At 40.0% G+C, this 18512-nt stretch overlaps 1 protein-coding gene across 5 annotated transcripts in view; it reads right to left on the reverse strand.

Moving 5' to 3' along the window:
• AKAP6 (A-kinase anchoring protein 6) overlaps positions 1–18512 on the reverse strand; it is a 251727-nt gene that overhangs the window by 20017 nt on the left and 213198 nt on the right. For all 5 annotated transcript variants that reach the window (XM_028721043.2, XM_028721039.2, XM_077926121.1 and 2 more), the window contains exon 12: positions 7634–7849. In XM_028721043.2, the coding sequence (XP_028576876.2) occupies positions 7634–7849 (216 nt within the window). The remainder of the gene's footprint in view (positions 1–7633; positions 7850–18512) is intronic.

Here is an 18512-nt window from a genome sequence, read left to right on the forward strand (position 1 = left end):
TAAGCCTGAAGGCAGAGCCATATTGCTTGTTTCAGGTGCTTGCCGTATTGCTTATAGAAACTGCTTGTATATATATATTTTTAAGGTTGCCTTCCATCCTGCAATTGCTCTAAGTGTGCTCTAAGTGTGGAACTGCAAAATATAGGGACCAGGAGCTAACACTACTTATGAAAGAAAACTGACGAGCAACAAGAGCCTGGGCTTGAATACATCCCTCTGCTTGCAAGCAAGTGATTTTGGTCATAGAAATGACCAAAATCGCACAGCAGTTCTAGTACTACAACCCCCAATGCTATAATTGTAGCGAAACACACACACACACACACACACACACACACACACACACACACACACGGCCTATGAGGTGCAATATGTCCATAGCAAATGAGGCACTAACAGCTAATAGCAACAGGGGAGACAAATATCAGTATTAATGGCACTGATACAATTTCCCATTATCTAAGTGTATCAGGTCTGTGTGTGCACTAAATGCGATGTATTTTTGTACAATCTGTAGCATTCTGGGGATATGTTCATGGCTCCTAGTTCCACGATGAATTACAGCGTCGTCGTCCCCCAATAGTAATAATAACAACAGTACTACTACTAATAATTTTGAACTGCAAAAATTCGGCATCTTTCAACATTGCTGAGTAAACTGACTGCATAAGCGATGACTCCATAAACTTTAGGAACTCATTTATTATGTTGCTAGATCAGACACTGCATTTATTCACACAGTGCATCTATAAAACTGAGCTTTCATTAGAGTCATGGGGAGGCCCAAGTCTCTTTCTCTTCACTTGAGAAGGTGAAGCTCAAGAAGATAATTAAGCATGAAACAATGAGGAGGCTTGCTGGGTAAGCAGTAGTGTGAAAACAGTTACTCCTCACAAAAGAGGGGAAATTAGCTGGCTGGATAAAAGAGGAAGTGTCAGACTGGAAGACTGGAAGGAGGACTCTGCCAGTATAAGCGGGGAGAGCTCGATGCATCATTAATGCCATTTTTTTAACACTTAAGCTCCACAGCTGTCCAAGTCCAAACACATTCAAATGCCACACATTCAGAGAAATGAATATGCCGTGTTGAAATTATTTCCCTTAAACTTCCCATGTTCATCTTTCACTCGTTGCAGCCAACTGCCAAATGTAGCAGGCTCTCAGCGGAGCATCTTTGTTTACAGAGTCAGTGCAAACAGAGCCTTCTAAAGAGATTCAGTGTCCTCATTATATTATAACAAACACATCATTTTTTTACATTGTAAACACCAATATTTCCAGGAACAGAAAGTTTGGTTTGATTTTGATGCTTTCAAACTGTGCAGTTTCATTTGTGATGTGCTGTTTCCTTTCAAAACTTCCCTTCTCCAGAACAGTGTTCCCTGAAGCAGCCAGGGTTTTTTCCCTCTTTTTTTGGCAGAGGTTCAGGTGCACACAGTGCCAAAAGAAATAGAATAAACAAACACTGCTTAATGCAGCTGGCTAGGTAATTTACATATTACTGCACACCAAATATGGAGACCTGAATATGGATTAGAACTCCTGTGATGATACAAATGCTGTATAGATAAAGAAAATGAAAAATTCTACATAACCATCAATTTACCTTTCTCGGGAGTGACATTTTACTGTGAAATATATATAGAAACACATAGGAACGTTAAAATATATATGGGGAAATAGGTACACTGTAGATGTTTGTGTATATGCTTATGTCAGTCCATCCATCTAATTACACACACACACACACACACACACACACACACACACACACACTTAGGCAACAATACACAATTCTTATTTAGGCATCCTCTCTCAAAAGTGTATTTTTCCCATAGACAAATGCTAGATTGCAAAGAAAATAAATATCAATATGCTAACATATGCTGGACTGTTTTGGCATATTATAATGTCACAATAATTCTGAGTGTTTACTTGATGCAAACTTAGCTAGATGCTAAGATGTCCTGCTATACTAGGAAATGGAAGTGAAAATACAGGAATCATTTACTCATGTTTTAGTACACTGGTATCTGCTTTCAGAAGTAAGAGCTTCAAAGTACCCTCAATTTTGTTGTTTATGTTTAAACATACTGTGAGCATACCCCTTGGCACAGATTAAAATCAAAACTGAAGTTATACAACTGAGATCAATAGAACTCACTCCAAAGCAAGTGTGTGGGAGGGAACCAGTTTTTCTAGCAAAATTCAAAATCAGAGACATTCAAAACTGTAATTCAAAACAGTTAAGCTGAAAATTAGAACCTGTGACCTTTTATGCAGGTATTGCTATCTAACGGACTCTCTTACAGTATTAACAAACAATAGACTACAAAAACAGAGACTCCTACAGTCTAAATAAATGCAGTGAAGTCTCATATAAATAAATAACAATGACATTTCTCTATAATGCTGACAATGATTTGTCTATACAGTGGTACCTCTGGTTACATACTTAATTCGTTCCGGAGGGCTGTTCTTAACCTGAAACTGTTCTTAACCTGAAGCACCACTTTAGCTAATGGGGCCTCCTGCTGCTGCCACACCGCCGGAGCACGATTTCTATTCTCATCCTGAAGCAAAGTTCTTAACCTGAGGTAATATTTCTGGGTTGGTGGGGTCTGTGACCTGAAGCGTATGTAACATGAAGCATATGTAACCCGAGGTACCACTGTATAGACAAATCATTGTCAGCATTATAGAGAAATGTCATTGTTATTTAGGCTGCAATCCTAACCCCACCTATCTAGGAGTAAATACATTAGAATTCAATAGGACTTAGTTCTGAGTAGATGTGGCCAGAATTGTGCTGTTAATTTAGTATATGTGTGAATATATAGATATATAAATTGAATCAATTTTATCTTCCTGCTTATTTAAAAATGTAACACCCTGTACTGTTTTCTCCATACAAACTGAATGTAACAGGTATACCAATGGGATAATTCAGCATTTTAAATCCAGTTAAGATTAACAATAATTGGTGAAACTGGTACACCTGCATCAGGACCACCGGACAACTTCATCTGCCCCACCTGCAACAAAACATCTCTCTCTCATATCGGTCTCTACAGCCATAGCAGGTGCTGTAACTCTCCAATGGTTTGACTTAGCCCCAAAGGTGCACCCTTCCATTGTCTCCCAAGACAGACAGATGCCAACAAAATATACTTAAAATGTGGAATAGTAGTCATTGCAGTAGTAGCAGTAGTCAAAGGTTTAAAATAAGGTCACAAAAAGGTAAATGAAAAGAATTCAAACATTTTATAGACAAACATTCTCTCTCATATTTAAAGTGTTTTCTGTGCCCCTCCCTGAAAAAATCCTGTGGACACACATGCTCGTGGAAGGCTTATATCAAGTATCTGGTATTAATGGAACATAAATGGAGCAAGTAATTTCCACAGGATGCTGGCTGTGTTTTCTTTCCTGGTTTTCACACCAGCTTGCAGAATGAGGTCTATAGTAAATTCTTATGCTACTTCTTTTGCCATTTGTTCTTGCTTCACAAAATAATTATTTAGTTCGCAATTAGGCCATTTCAGATGCCAAGTGCTGTTAGTATCGAGTGGTGATGTGTATCAAAACAACAACGTGATAACTTGTGCATCATTCTTCTATAGGTGATTTTTCAACATGAGTAATGAGCACCATGCTATTGATTTTTTTTTTAAAAAAAGCATTTCACCAATGGGAAAGGCAGAGAACAAGGACACTTCATTGAGGGCCAACTTTATGAACAACTGTTTTCTTTCCCTAAAAGTGTCAGGGAAGCACAAAAGAAGAAGTGGATGAGGATATCAGCTTAGCAGGAATGCAGCGTTTTAGCACATTTTTGTTTCCAGGTTTGCTTTCCATTCATTAAAAAGAATCTGGATTTTTTCCCAACCTCCTCTCAAATGGTACTTTCAGCAACCTCTTTGACTCCTAAGAATAAGCATCCAAGAAAAAGGGCTTATGGAAAGCAAATGCTTGGTGTTGTTGTTTTTTTAAGTGAGCTGTCTCACCACTGCAGATTTTTCCAAGTTCTTACAACTCTAATTAAAATGTGGTAATTGGTTATGTTACCTCAATTACCATGATGCATGGACATTGATGCAGAGTGACACCAATTGAATCCCTTGGGTGTTATACCCTAAGGCCATCCCATTTATTGTGGCCTTATTATTTTCAATTATGTGGCTGGATGTACAGCATACTTTCAAAGCCAATGCACATGGGAATTGAGCTGGACACATAGCACAGTGTACTTACAGAAGCGTTCGGCAGCAGAGGAAAATTTGCATGATGGAAAGGAAGCGTTTCTCAAATCCACATGAATAATCTAAGTCAGAAATATTGCAGAGAGCCAGGAACAGACTTCAGTCAGGCAGGCATCCCAAACCTAAATGATACCAACTCAAAATGTGGCAACTAACAGCTTCTTCAGTTGTGTAGGGGGGGGGGGAATGAACAGTGGCCTCTTATATGTGACAGATTTCAAGGCAAGGACAGTGAAATCACAGATAATGAAGTGAAAAGAACAACAGTCTCTCTTTTGGAAGAGCTGTTTTGCCTAAACCCTCATTTGTAGCCCTGGCAATTCTGCTTATATGAGCAGCTTCTACAAGGAGAAGGTTTTTCCTGGGAAAGGAGCGGGACCAGGGGAAACCGCTCAGACCTGGGTCTAGAAAGCATTGATCAAGTGGGAAACTGCTTGGACCTTTGCTGCCTAGGTATGGGACAAGTGGCACTTTGGACGACCTGTCAATCTTTTTGTTGGCAGCTGTGACCATGAGTGTATTTTTACTAACTTAGGTTGGTTAACCCACTGCTTCTGTTCCTAGGGAAGAATACTATGATTACATCCAAACTGGATGACTCTAACAAGCACTAAACAGGGCCGTCTTTGAAAAGGGTCTGGACACTTCTGCTGGGACAGAATTTGGGTAGAGCCGCTACTAGGAGAACATTACACCCAAACCACATCCACACCGTACATTTAAAGTACTATTATACAACTTTCCCGCCATGGCTTTCCCCAATGAATTCTGGGAACTTTGTTTAGGGTGCTGATAGCTGTTAGGCGAGCCCTATTTCCCTCTCTGAGTTACAGTTCCCAGAGTTCCCTGGGAAGAAGGATTGATTGTTAAACCACTCCTGGAATTCCATTTCATAGGCAGGTAGTCTGACTTATTCACAAATCCTTTTCACTTAATCAAACGAATGAATTAAATGAAATAAACTTTATGCAAATAGACTTGACACATGACTGGATGGGGTAAGTGTATTGGGGATTGCTCTAGAATTTTAAGGAAAAACCACAGCAATTCAATGCCAACTTTCATATTGACATACACTGACAATATGAGAAACAAACTGTCTTCTGCTATCAATCCTAAAGAAACTTTGTGTTTTGGGGAAAACTGGATATTGTAAAAAGCTCTTTTAAAAGGCAGCAAAAAGTTCTTTTAAAAAGTTACTAAATATATACCGTATATATATCTCCAAGCTCTTTACAAATAATTTCAACATAACCCCCGAGCATGAATAATAGGTTGCCATTAGGGACCATGAAAAGGAAAATGGTCAAAGGAAAATGTTGATAGATGTATTAAAAGAACAGAAGATGGAAGCAACTCCTGAACTTCCGTAACACATCTAATCAACCAGGCCAGCATTTGCACTGTCAATGACTCTTGCCAACACCGAGTCTGATGCCATCAGAGATGTAAACACATCCCATTTGTTTTCATATATTACAGTATATTGTGGACAACCTCAAATAAAAAAACTATATACTTGTTTCCCGGGGATACCATTCATGTGCCAAGACTGGCACACCATCAAGTGCAGAGAGATAGGCAAAGCAGAGAAAGCAATCTTGGGATCAGCCCAAGAAATGACTACACAGGAACTGAATGAAAGGAAATGTTGTAGCATGCCAGCTTGGAATTGGGAGACGGCAGGGGAGGGAGAGAAAAAGAATGCAAGAGAGACTAGCTAATTTCAGTTCCAGCTACGGCATCCTGATTCTAAGAACTCTTTTTATCATCTAAGAAAATGGTAGATTTGGAAACTAGCCCTGTTTTCATATGGAATGCATGTGTTCGTAGCAAGAGACCTCCCCAAAACGAAAAATAAAACCTATATGGAGAGTTCTTAATGGCTGCCATTTCTCACCAGTTGCATTCCCTACCAGGTGAAATGTAATTCAGTCCAGCAAAGAAGTCTAGGTTACCCCAGGCAAAGTGGGAACAAAGCAGTGTGGAGCTTGTGAAGTTCTCTGGCATCCTGACATCAAGAAAACACACAGTGCTTTTACACTCCCCCTACCTCACCTCCCGATCGATTCCTATCCAAATAGAGCCACAAGACTACTTCACTCCTGCTGCAAGAGCAGCACTAGCCTTTAATTAGCACGTAGCAGCTTATTTAGAGGAACTGCAGCTAAACCGAGCAGCAGCAGCTCGCATGGCAAAGATGAGAGTAGCTCCGGCTGCAGTGGCGCTTTTACACGTGTGTTCAGCAGCCTGCAGAGCTTTTTCACAGTTGCCGCTTGCCTCTGCTTCAGGCAAAAGAGAACAGTCGGCACCAGAAGGTGAAAAAGTGAGAGCACAACACAACAAAAACAATACAGCTTTTTGCCAACTGCTGCTATTTTAAGGGGAATAGAGCTTCTGGATCAGATGGGCAGTCTCTGCACCACTACCCTGTAAAGAAAGGACCAGAGCAAGGTCCTGATTTGGCTCTAATAGAGGGATGGGGTCCAACAAAGGCACCAACCCACAGCTGCCCCTGTGGTGTTCTATTTATGTCATGAGCTCCTTTAGGAATGCTGCTATAAAAGCGAGACACTTTTCAATCTGTCTGTTGCAAGCAATGTCAGAATTCCACAGGTCTTCAACGAAAGGTTGGACGAGCATGTATTGAGGATGCTTTCAATATTGGATAGCTTGTCTCAGGACAGGCTGAAGTAGATTACATGTAGAACAATTCCAACTTTAATATTTTGAAGCCATACAAAACACTTATTTCCATAATAAAAAAATTCCTTCCAATAGCTCCTTAGAGGCCAACTAATTTTGTTATTGGTATGAGCTTTCGTGTGCATGCTCACTTCTTCAGGTACCATTATTTCCATAGTACTTATTCCATGCTCTCTAACTTTGTTTGGCAATAAGGTTGGAATTGATGGGCTAAAGCATATAGATGCAGACTAGTGCTGGACAAACGGGATGTTCAGAATAAGTCCTGGGGCTGCTTTATAGAGATCTAGACAAATGATTGAAGTGTATCATATTACAAACAACAATACATGGTTTTGGTCTAATCCAGAAAACCATCGACTACCCTTATCTGCCATTGATTTCAATTCCACAAAATCCATTCAGTGCCTTAAAAGGGTCAGAATCTATGTGTTTAAAAACAGAACTTGAGTTTGTGCAACGTGTTCATAGCCCATTAATCAGTTGGTTCCATTGACAGGATCATTATATGTTTGGGGAGAAAGGTTCAGAAGCCTAATTATTTGGCTCGCTGTTGCACCTTCAGTGAAGATATCAAGGGGAACAAGGAAGGATTTTAAGGTGCTGGGGAAATGCCCCAGGTGAATGCATTGGAAGGGAAGGAACATCAAGCAGGTGTCACTTACGGAATGCTTTGCCAACTTCTTCTGCAGTCTAGTTTGCCACTGGACAGCTTGCATGACGATGGCTTCCCACCTCCTTTCAAGATTTACAATTATCAGCTGCATTGACTGGTGATCTGCGTTCAGGTTACAGGTATCCTGGTCATTAAGGAGGTGCTGGCACAAACGCAACACTGAGCCCACGCCTCGGCGTCTCTGCTTAATTTCGCAGCAGAGGGACTGTGGACAGAAGAATGGTCAGTGTCAATGCACTTTATAAGTATAAGAATTCAGCAGTCACTTGCAGAGTCCAGTGTTGCTGCTGCTTTAAGAATATTATGCAACACCATACCTTATAGCAGGGGTTCCAAAACTGTGGTCCATGGAGCACCAGTTCATGAACTTCATTCAGGTGCTCTGCAGCGCATGAGCATTCAAATTCATATTTGTATTTGTACTGCTTATTTATTATCACCCCTCCCCGCAAAAAGCCCCTCCATGAACAAACCAGGTAGGCAGTCAAGAGCCCCAGCAACAAACAAACAAACAAACAAACAAACAAACAAACAAACAAACAAACAGGATGAGAACTAAACGGCCTCAGCCCTGTATACCTGAAGGAGCGTCTCCACCCCCATTGTTCAGCCCGGACACTGAGATCCAGTGCCGAGGGCCTTCTGGCGGTTCCCTCAATGCGAGAAGTGAGGTTACAGGGAACCAGACATAGGGCCTTCTTGGTAGTGGCACCCGCCCTGTGGAACGCCTTCCCTTCAGATGTGAAGGAAATAAGTAGCTATCTTATCTTTAAAAGTCATCTGAAGGCAGCCCTGTTTAGGGAAGTTTTTAATATTTAATGCTGTATTGTTTTTAACATTCGATTGGAAGCCGCCCAGAGTGGCTGGGGAAACTCAGCCAGATGGGCGGGGTATAAATAAATTATTATTATTATTATTATTATTATTATTATTATTATTATTATTATTATTATTAATCCCTCTCCTCTCCCAATTTTCTCACAGTGTGCAACAGCCCAGATTTAGCCTTCCTACAAAGAGAAGTTAACACTGCAGCCAATGCCAGAGCAGGAAAAGACAGCAAAATCAATGCAACAGCAAATGTATCTACACACACACACACACACACACACACACACACACACACCTTTCCAGCAGACAGCAAAGCAAGCCAAGAGGAAGCCCCAGCACGTCTTCCCTTCCCGCTTTCCAAAAGGCAAGTTGTCAAACTTATTGAATGCCAAAAATACAAGTGTCTAAAAATAAAATAAAATCTGAGCCCCCTTTTGAGCTTGAGGCCCCAGGCCAAATGGTCTTCCCGACCCCTGAGAAGTCCTCTCCATATGAAACACATATAGTACTGAAATTTAGAAACTATCAGTAGAATTTACCAAGACACCTTTTAAAAATCAACACCGCAAACATATAGGAATACTGAAACACTACCATATATAAAAGACAAAGGGTTGGCAAAACATGGGCCATATCAGGATCAACCAAGGTTCACAAGGCAGGGTACCAGCTTTTGAATTACCGGTACATGCAACTCTTCCCTGGTCTGAGTGTTTGTAGGCTCTAATAAAGGTATGATTTCAGCACTTCCACAACTCTCTGAATTTTGGTATAACGGGCCAGCAAAACTTTTGAACAGTTCCATATGTTATAGATTTAAATATTTTGAAGTTGATTGCATCGGAAAGATGTGGGATAACAGAGACATTTCAACTTGTAATTCAACCAAGGAAACATTTTCTTTCTTTCTTACAGTTTTCACACACCCGTGTCCCTCTGTTGCAAAAAAAGAACACAAGAAGAGCCCTGCTGGAACAATCCAAAACGCCATCTACTTCATCATCCGTGTCATGGGCCCTTTGGCTCCATCAGGATCTGGCATGGTTTGGCAGCTCAAGATGAAGACGGTGGAGAAGCAGGTGGAGGGCTGGAAGTGTGGCAACCAGGGATGAAGGTGAGAGGTCCTCCCTGCTAACTGTTGGAACATTTTTTTAGCTTCCATTAAAATATGAACCTCTTGGCCTACTCATGTACCTTGGAATCTTGGTTTTTGGACCTTATGCTTGTTGCTGAGCCTGAATAAAGATCTCTTTCTTACTTGCAAGTTGCATTTTGTTTTTGTTGTGTTTTGGGACCTGACAATCCTGTTCTTACAGTGACCAGCCAGATGTTTATAGAAAGTCCAAAAGGAGGACCTTAGTTCAGCAGTGTTTGCCCCACTTGTGACCCCCCCCCCCCCAGCAACAGGTATCCAACAATGGAGGTAGAACAAAGCCACCATGACGAGTAGCTAGTTCTCTTTCTTCTGATCTGTCTGCCCTATGGCTTCCTTTGTTTCTGTGCTGTTCTGAGCAAATCTGCAGTCAACATTACAGTGTGTTAAGTGCTTTTTGAAGAGAGACACCAAGGGGAAAATGCCACCACAAGTGTCTAGGAAGATGTATTCTTCAGCCTAGCCCCCCTCCCCTGCTCCCACACACTGTGTTTCCTTCACTGAGTTGCTGTGGATCTAGTATCTTCTACCATATTAGAGCACGGAAGACTTCTTCACATTCAGGAGCTTACTAGGCAATTTAAATTGTGCACCGTGAAAACATCTGTTTCTCTCTGCAGGATGCTACAGATGAAAGTACATAACCCCATGAGAAAAATCTAAGCTATCACCCTAGCATTTTAGGTTTCCTTTTAGGGAAAATTTGGTAGCAGCGGGATGGGGGTAGGGAATTACAGTTAATAAGAAAAGCCTTGTGAAAAATATCTGAGCTGTTTAGAGATGCTGGTAACTGAAAAACATGGACTTCTTTAGGTGCAACCTCCTAACTGACACTGCTGCTTCCAAGAGGAAAAGCTAAATATTGCCATTGTTTAAAAATAATAGTAAGATTGCACTTAAATACATTTTCTGCATAAGAAAAGCAGCTCTCCCTCTGAAAGTTTTCTGTTTCCTAACCAGTACAAAGCTGAATTCCTAAAGCAAAACAATGGTGTTAATATATGTATCTATATGTATACAGTGGTGCCTCGCAAGACGAAAAGAATCCGTTCCGTGATTCTCTTCGTCTAGCGGTTTTTTCGTCTTGCGAAGCAACCCTATTAGCGGCTTAGCGGATTAGCGCTATTAGTGGTTTAGCGGCTATTAAAGGCTTAGCGGCTTAGCTGCTAAAAGGCTATTAGCGGCTTAGCGGCTTAGAAAAAGGGGGGGGGGCGGAAAAAAAATCGCAAGACTAGCAAGACGTTTCGTCTTGCGAAGCAAGCCCATAGGGAAAATCGTCTTGCGAAGCAACTCAAAAACGGAAAACCCTTTCGTCTTGTGGGTTTTCCGTCTTGCGAGGCATTCGTCTTGCGGGGCACCACTGTACATACCTTTTTATGCCTTTGGGTAAAGGGGAAGTTGATTGCTAAACTGAAAGTCTTCAACAAAAATATGATTATATCCATGATATAGCTGGATTGCTTACTAATCAGCTTGCACTTCCACAATTTGAGTGTTCTAGCAGTTAACAGATTGCTTATTAATGAACAAGGGTAAACAAGACAATGCAATCTCATTTAAAATGGGTGTTTTAATGCCTAAAAGTATTTGTGTTCAAAATGTTAATCCCAATAAGATGTCATTAGAAGATGTCTTAAAATGATTAAGTGCATTTCATTGTAAAGTAACACTGCACAGTTTATCAGCAGGTGGACATTTTATACAGATGTTCTACTTATTAATAAAATGCGTCCTATAACTGTTTCAATTGCCTTACTCTTATAATAGCCAAAATCCCATTATTTCTGGAATGAGGGAACACTCTCCCCTTAATATCTCTGAATTTTAAGTAAGTTGAATGACAAATTTCAAAACCACTATTTATGCCAAAATATACCCACAAACTTTATTATTCAATTTAGAGCTGGAATGCATTTTCTCATGTTCCTTAAACCTGCCTGTATTTACTTTCCTGAAGTGTATTGCTAAAAATTCTCCAGGAACACAAAGGTAATATCAAAGCTAGAAGCGACTGCAACTGCCTCATTCACAAACCCTGCCAGCATTTTACATCACAAATTTGCATACTAGCAAATCAAATGTTGCTTCAACCAATGAAACGTTGGCGATACTTCCAAGCTCCCCAATCAACACATGCAAGGCTGCCCCATTCTTCCTAATTTTTCTGCCTTGCATAGTGCTGTGTTCACTTCAGAACTGAAAATGTCGCTAAAGCCTTACTGAGACTGGGACCTCCTGACCTGTAACAAAGCTGCTTGAGGGGATTGTGGGCAAGTGGTTCATAAATGGTTCCAACAAGTGATTTTTTTCTGGGGGGATACAGGGGTTCGCATACCCCTAAACATTTCGTGAATCTAAGTTTGGCCTCACTGAGGGGCAATATTTCAATATGAATAGGAAAATGAGAGTACCCCTAAACATTTTTTTAAAAGAAAAAAAGCACTGGTTCCAACCAACCAATGCTGTCCATCATCAGCTTCTACTGTGAGTCTTTTCAGAATCAGACACTGGGTAGAGATACGCCTGAGTAAAAAAGTTGCATTCTCACCCGGACATTAGAAGATCTAATATAGAGGTAAATTTGTGTAAGACTGCAGCCTAAGGCTGTTTCATAGTCTCTAATAGACTGGTCCCTGTACGAAGTCTAGAAATGATTTTTTAGGAGATTGGACAGTGCAGTTAGAAAACTGGGATGTATAGGTTCCATACTAATTCCATGTTCTTTTATGACCAGTTATCTTGATAACATCTACATCTATAAAACTGACTGTTAATGAAAGCTTTCCATAAGATTCTTGAGCATGTTTCTAATTCTTCCTGCTGTCTTGGTGAGCCCCATGTATTAAAAATTATTGTAGATGCACTCTGTAAATGATGAAAAAATAAAGTTTTCCATTAGAGACTTGAAAAGAACAACTAGCAATAAGTTACCTTTCATAATAATAATACAACCAAATGCCACATACTAGAAGTGAATGATGGCTTATAATCTTCTAAAGAAAACACCGACAAATCTGGCTGTTTTTTTAACTGATTCCAAACTTAAAAGAAAATGTTGCCTAAAATAATCGCTGAGCTCAGTTTCTGGTGGTGGAACCTAATCTATATAAAGCTAAATATTCTATAAGCATGCAGTGAAGTGCAAAAAACAGCCACTGAAAAATGACATGATTAAATGGCACAACATGCAATCATTTGCTTTCAATTATATCAATGTATCTTCTTCCTTCCGAGGAGTCAGGCAGAAATATTGTTTTTTAAATGCCTCTATTAAATTGGGCACCAATAATAAAATAGATGAGAGTCCTAATAAGCTCATTTGCGTAACATACATCATACACTACAAAACTATTCTCTCCAAACAGCTTTGCTCATACATTTGTCTCCTGATTGTCATCCATCTTGCCTATATTACAAGGGTGTTTTTAAAGGCATACTGCTGCTTTCATGGCCATTCATTGGAAACCCTTTGTACAACTTTCCTGATTAACCTTAGTGAGGATCTTTGATGCTAATTATGGGTGGGGGGAGTTTGGATATAATACACTTGCCGTCAGATTTTATTAGGGTGACGGTCGAAGGAAAATCTCAGACTGACATTTTGGAAATATCATCTAATTGCAAGTCAGAAACATAGAATGACAGTTTAAAATAGATTATGAGTTCTTTCAAAATAGGGCACTGGTTCCCTTCATTTAAAAACAATACCTTTTATACTATTATCCACCCAATTGCTGCAATGAGCATCTCCCTTGCCAAGATTCCTTTTTAAGAGTGTGGCATCTCACTGACAAGTTTGGAAATGGCATGTGACATTTATTATTAAAAATATCCACACTTCTAATCAAGAACTTATTTTCCTTTTCACTCTACTTACATGTGAAAAATACAAGTGCCATCAAACAAATTTCTTTTAAGTACGTTTCGATTGTTTAGGAAATTCTGCTTGACTCATTGGTATGCAACCTGAGTGACTTTGGCATAACTACTCCTGTCAAATTATGGGCTTTGAAATATACATACAAATACATTATCTTTAAATTACTTGAAAACAATTAAATTTCTCGCATTGCTAGCCAATGAGTAGCACCTGTATTTATTCCAGCTTGACTCCAGCAGTACAGTATAATAAATAAGTCAAATAATAAGCACAGAATTTATGCCTCTTTACATGTTTTTTGTCTATAAAGCTATGATTATCTAAGCATGACATTTTTTAATTTCTTGGTGCCACTCCTTATGCTGGGTTAAGTACTTTAAAAAATGTTTGTTCTTTTAAAAATGTGGTTCAGGGTGCTGCTATTTAATCCCTGTTCCTGTGTAATTAGTAATGCATAGTATACTTCTTTTCCTAAATTAAAAACACTATTAAAATTCCAGTCATATAAAACAATATGAAAATTAAGTTATTCTGAAAGGAAATTATAATAGGTTACAGATTGCTTATATCATTACTGAAATGCTGGCATCTATCACAATGCCTCCCTGGAATAAAAAATGTGGGTTTGGCAATAATCTCTTAAAACATAGCCATTATTTTAAAGCTTCTGCTATCCCAAGTCGAAACTAGCTGGCAGATACAGGAAGATTTTAGGAGAATGGAAAGTATTGGGGTAAGGGATTAAAACAACAACAACTATTTAGATCCATCTTACTACTTGATAAACAAATTGTATGTATTGTTCTACCAGGTGTAACATTCCAGTTTTCTCCACAGGTTTTTTTTTATAAAATTAATATTTGGTAGGCACCTTCATTGTACTGTTTTTGATGTCTGCAAAAAACCTTTTGTATTTAAGCAAGCTGGGTGGCACTGTGGGTTAAACCACAGAGCCTAGGACTTGCTGATCAGAAGGTTGGCGGTTTGAATCCCCGCGATGGGCTGAGCTCCTGTTGCTTGGTCCCTGCTCCTGCCAACCTAGCAGTTCGAAAGCACATCAAAAAGTGCAAGTAGATAAATAGGTACCACTCTGGTGGGAAGGTAAACGGCCTTTCCGTGTGCTGCTCTGGCCAATAAAGCGAGATGAGCGCCGCAACCCCAGAGTCAGCCACGACTGGACCTAACGGTCAGGGGTCCCTTTATCTTTACCTACTCAAGACATGTAATTTCATTATGTACATTTGCTTTACAACTGTTGATTTTATCGATTTTTAAATTTGTGTCTTCTTGTTTTTAAATTTTGACTCTAACAGTAAGTTCTTATGGATACTTTTTATTGTTTTATGAGGTTTTTCTGATTAAACAGTCTATAAAACTTGTTAAATAAAAAATAAAAATAAAATTATGTTCCTCTCACCACATGACAGGACAATATAGACAAATGGCTTGCCTAGTGACTAGAGTTACTACTTAACAATCTGTCATCTTTAAACCCCATAGCATTGCACAGTAAGCAATCTCACATTGACATAACTGCTATAATAAGTAATTTCAAAATTTGAAATGCTTGAATCTTCTTGATTCAGAGAAAAGTGAATTTTATTTCAAATATTTGTGCATGATTGCAAGTGACCATAAACGCCTTGTCTTGCTTTGAAGATATTGTTGGAGAGCTCACCAGGCATGTTATCAAGATTCCCTGATTCTGGGAGTCAACTGGAAATAAGAGAATGGAGATCACTAAGCAGTTTCTACTTTTTCATGAGAGGGCTAGAGAAAGGAGCCTCCAGTCAAAGAGTTTATTAGTAGGAACTGCAGGCTATTACTGTGTAGAGTTCAGTGACCCTTTCCCTTACCTGAAACCTTTTGGAGATGGCAGGATGTGACCTTCATCTAGAAGCAAACATGCAACTGTTGACTGGTTCGCCACTCCCATTGTTCTCAGCAGCCTGTACCATTAACAGGAGCATTTAACTAGTCCACAACCACATATGGTGCTGGTTGAAGCATCTCCTGCCTTCACTGCTGCCCTCCAACACTCTCTCTCTCTCTCTCTCTCTCTCTCTCTCTCTCTGTGTGTGTGTGTGTGTTGATGTTCAATCTGCCTGCTCAATGGGACCAGATGCCCTCAGCAGGGTAGAGTGAGGTTTTATCAACATACCGGTGATGAGGCAATCCAAATCTCCAGATGACTTTTTTTTAAAAAGATATTTATTAAAATTTTCAAAGTTAATACAATAAAAAAGAGTCAAAAAGAAAAGAGAAACAAGGAAAATATAACAAAAACTATAACAAAAAACAGAAAAATACCAAAAAACAGAAAAATACCAAAAAAGTTTAAAAACACATAGAATTCACAATACTTATTTTTCATTAACATATTTTCCCCACCTCCTCATACCTCCCTTTTTTGTATTCCAATTCCAATTGTTAGTTCAGCAAATCCTTATCAGTATTTTTTAACCTATTTCTGCACCTTTCCCCCCCGTGTCACTCAAAACATTGCAGCTGGAAACCTCTTAATTTCTATCCGACATCATTCTAACATTCATTCCAGATGACTTTTCCTTATGATTCCATGTTGATGTTAAAAATCATGGCGGGGAGTGGGGGGAACATGAACTCTTGTGGTTTCCCATAAGCTAGTGGCCATGAGAGATGTCCTGCCCTTCCCACACCATGGTCTGAAAACACTTGTCCAGGAAATACCAGAATCATTGTAAAACCAAGCTTTCCATGCTCAGCCCAGACAAGTGATCCAGAAGAATACGACAACTGCTGAGAGGTCCAGGATAACTAAAAAAGTAGTAGTCCCTGTGTCCATCCTCTGACTGAAGGAGTGTCTCCACCCCCATCGTTCAGCCCAGACACTGAGGTCCACCTCCGAGGGCCTTCTGGTGGTTCCCTTACTGCAAGATGTGAGGTTATAGGGAACCAGGCAGAGGGCCTTCTCGATAGTGGTGCCTGCCCTGTGGAACACCCTCTCATCAAGGAAATAAAACAACTGTCTGACTTTTAGAAGACATCTGAAGGCAGCCCTGTTTAGGGAAGTTTTTAATATTTGATATTTTATACTGTTTTTGATCTGTTTTTAATTAGGAGACGCCCAGAGCGGTTGGGGAAACCCAGCTGGATGGGCGGGGTATAAATAATAATGATAATGATACTGATAATGATAATTGTCATCCACTAGAGCAACCAAGGCTCCTTCTGTCCTAAAACCAGGCCTAAAACCAGACTTGAATGGATCAAAATAATAGGCATCATCCAAAACCACCTGGAGCTGACATGCTACCACTTATCCCAGCACTGTGTATTATGAGTGGCAGGCAGAAGGGTCTTTCACTTCATCAGTTGCCTTATTAATTAAACAATTGATTCATCCTTTATTTTCACAGCAAGTTATAGTAAGGTTTCCAGATTTTTTTCAATGAATCTGGGGACACTTTTCAACTTCAATGGATTTTGTATGGGGACTGATTTGTAAATCTGGGGACTGTCCCCCCAGATTCTACATTATAGCATCTAAATCTAAATCATTACCTGGTTGGGGGGGACATTTGGGTGGCTGAGATAGCTTTGGATCCAAGGAATCCCAGCCGTTTCCCTGTTCTAACTCAACCTGCCCACAAACTTGCTGCTGACCCGCTTTCAGCATTGGAATCTGTTGGGCCAGGGCATTGGAGGTTTCTCTGACCCGACATTAGATACCTGTGCCTGACATTGGAGATGGAGACCCTGATATATTGTATGGTCCCTGGGGCAGCTTCCCAGGAGCCTTAGCATTGCAGCCTTAACCTTCAGAATGTCATAGGAACTTTTTTTTTGGGGGGGGGGGTTGCATGCACCGCACGCTCATATAAACTATTTGTGATGTGTGCTGATCCTTGTTGCTAGTGCTAAAAGATAAAACTTTTAGTGATAAAAATTTTTAATGATAAAACTTTATAGCATATAGTTCATTATTGCTGCATCCTGTTTTATTAGTTTACTGCTTACTTTTGATCTGTTTATATGGTTAGACTATAGGGACAATTAGGTCTAAAAATGAATGTGCAGGGATGCTTTTGCAGTTGGGTGGTCAGCCAGCTGTGATTCATTTAAAGAGTCTCAGGGCCACTTCAAATGCTACATGTTAGTGAAGAACATGGGTAGGCAAACTAAGGCTCGGGGGCCGGATCCGGCCCAATCGCCTTCTAAATCCGGTCCGTGGACAGTCTTGGAATCAGTGTGCTTTTACATGAGTAGAATGTGTCATTTTATTTAAAATGCATCTCTGGGTTATTTGTGGGACATAGGAATTCATTCATCCCCCCCCCCAAAAAATAGTCTGGCCCCCCACAAGGTCTGAGGGACAGTGGACCGGCCCCCTGCTGAAAAAGTTTGCTGACCCCTGATGAAGAAGGAAGTCTGGGAAACCATAGACAAATATGCAAGAGTGACAGTCATGAATGCACCTATATTTTCCTGCTGCTTTTTTTGTACTTGTTAAGTTTTAAAAACTGTTTTTAATATTGTATTGTATTGTAACCCACCCTGGGACTTCAGAGTGAAGGGTGGGCAATAAACAACAACAATAACAACAACAAAAATGAACCTGCTTTAAGTCTACGATGTGCATTTCATCCACCAGATAAAATTATGAGTCTGACAACAAGGGAGAAAGCCTTGTCAGTGCTGGCATTCCTATTGCGGAATGATTTCCAATAAGTAAGGGAGGCACCAGTTCTTTTATAATTCAGGAGGCCAGTGAAAACCAAATTGGTCACTGAGTAGCTCTTAGAGTTTCATAAGTTTATAACTGTGGAGATAAGTGGCCCTTCGCTGACCCTGGTCCCAATCAGTGAAGATCAGAATTACTGTCCTTCCTCCCATCATCCTATTCACCAAACCCCACAAAAGCCCAAAGAGTCAACCTAGCAAAGCAAGGCGTCCAACATTCAGATGGCGAGATAAATTAATATTATGTGACAAGTTATGAGTCTCCCCCCCCTTAAAGTGATT

Source organism: Podarcis muralis, chromosome 1, assembly GCF_964188315.1.
Source record: "Podarcis muralis chromosome 1, rPodMur119.hap1.1, whole genome shotgun sequence".
Taxonomy (NCBI): Eukaryota; Metazoa; Chordata; class Lepidosauria; order Squamata; family Lacertidae; genus Podarcis; species Podarcis muralis.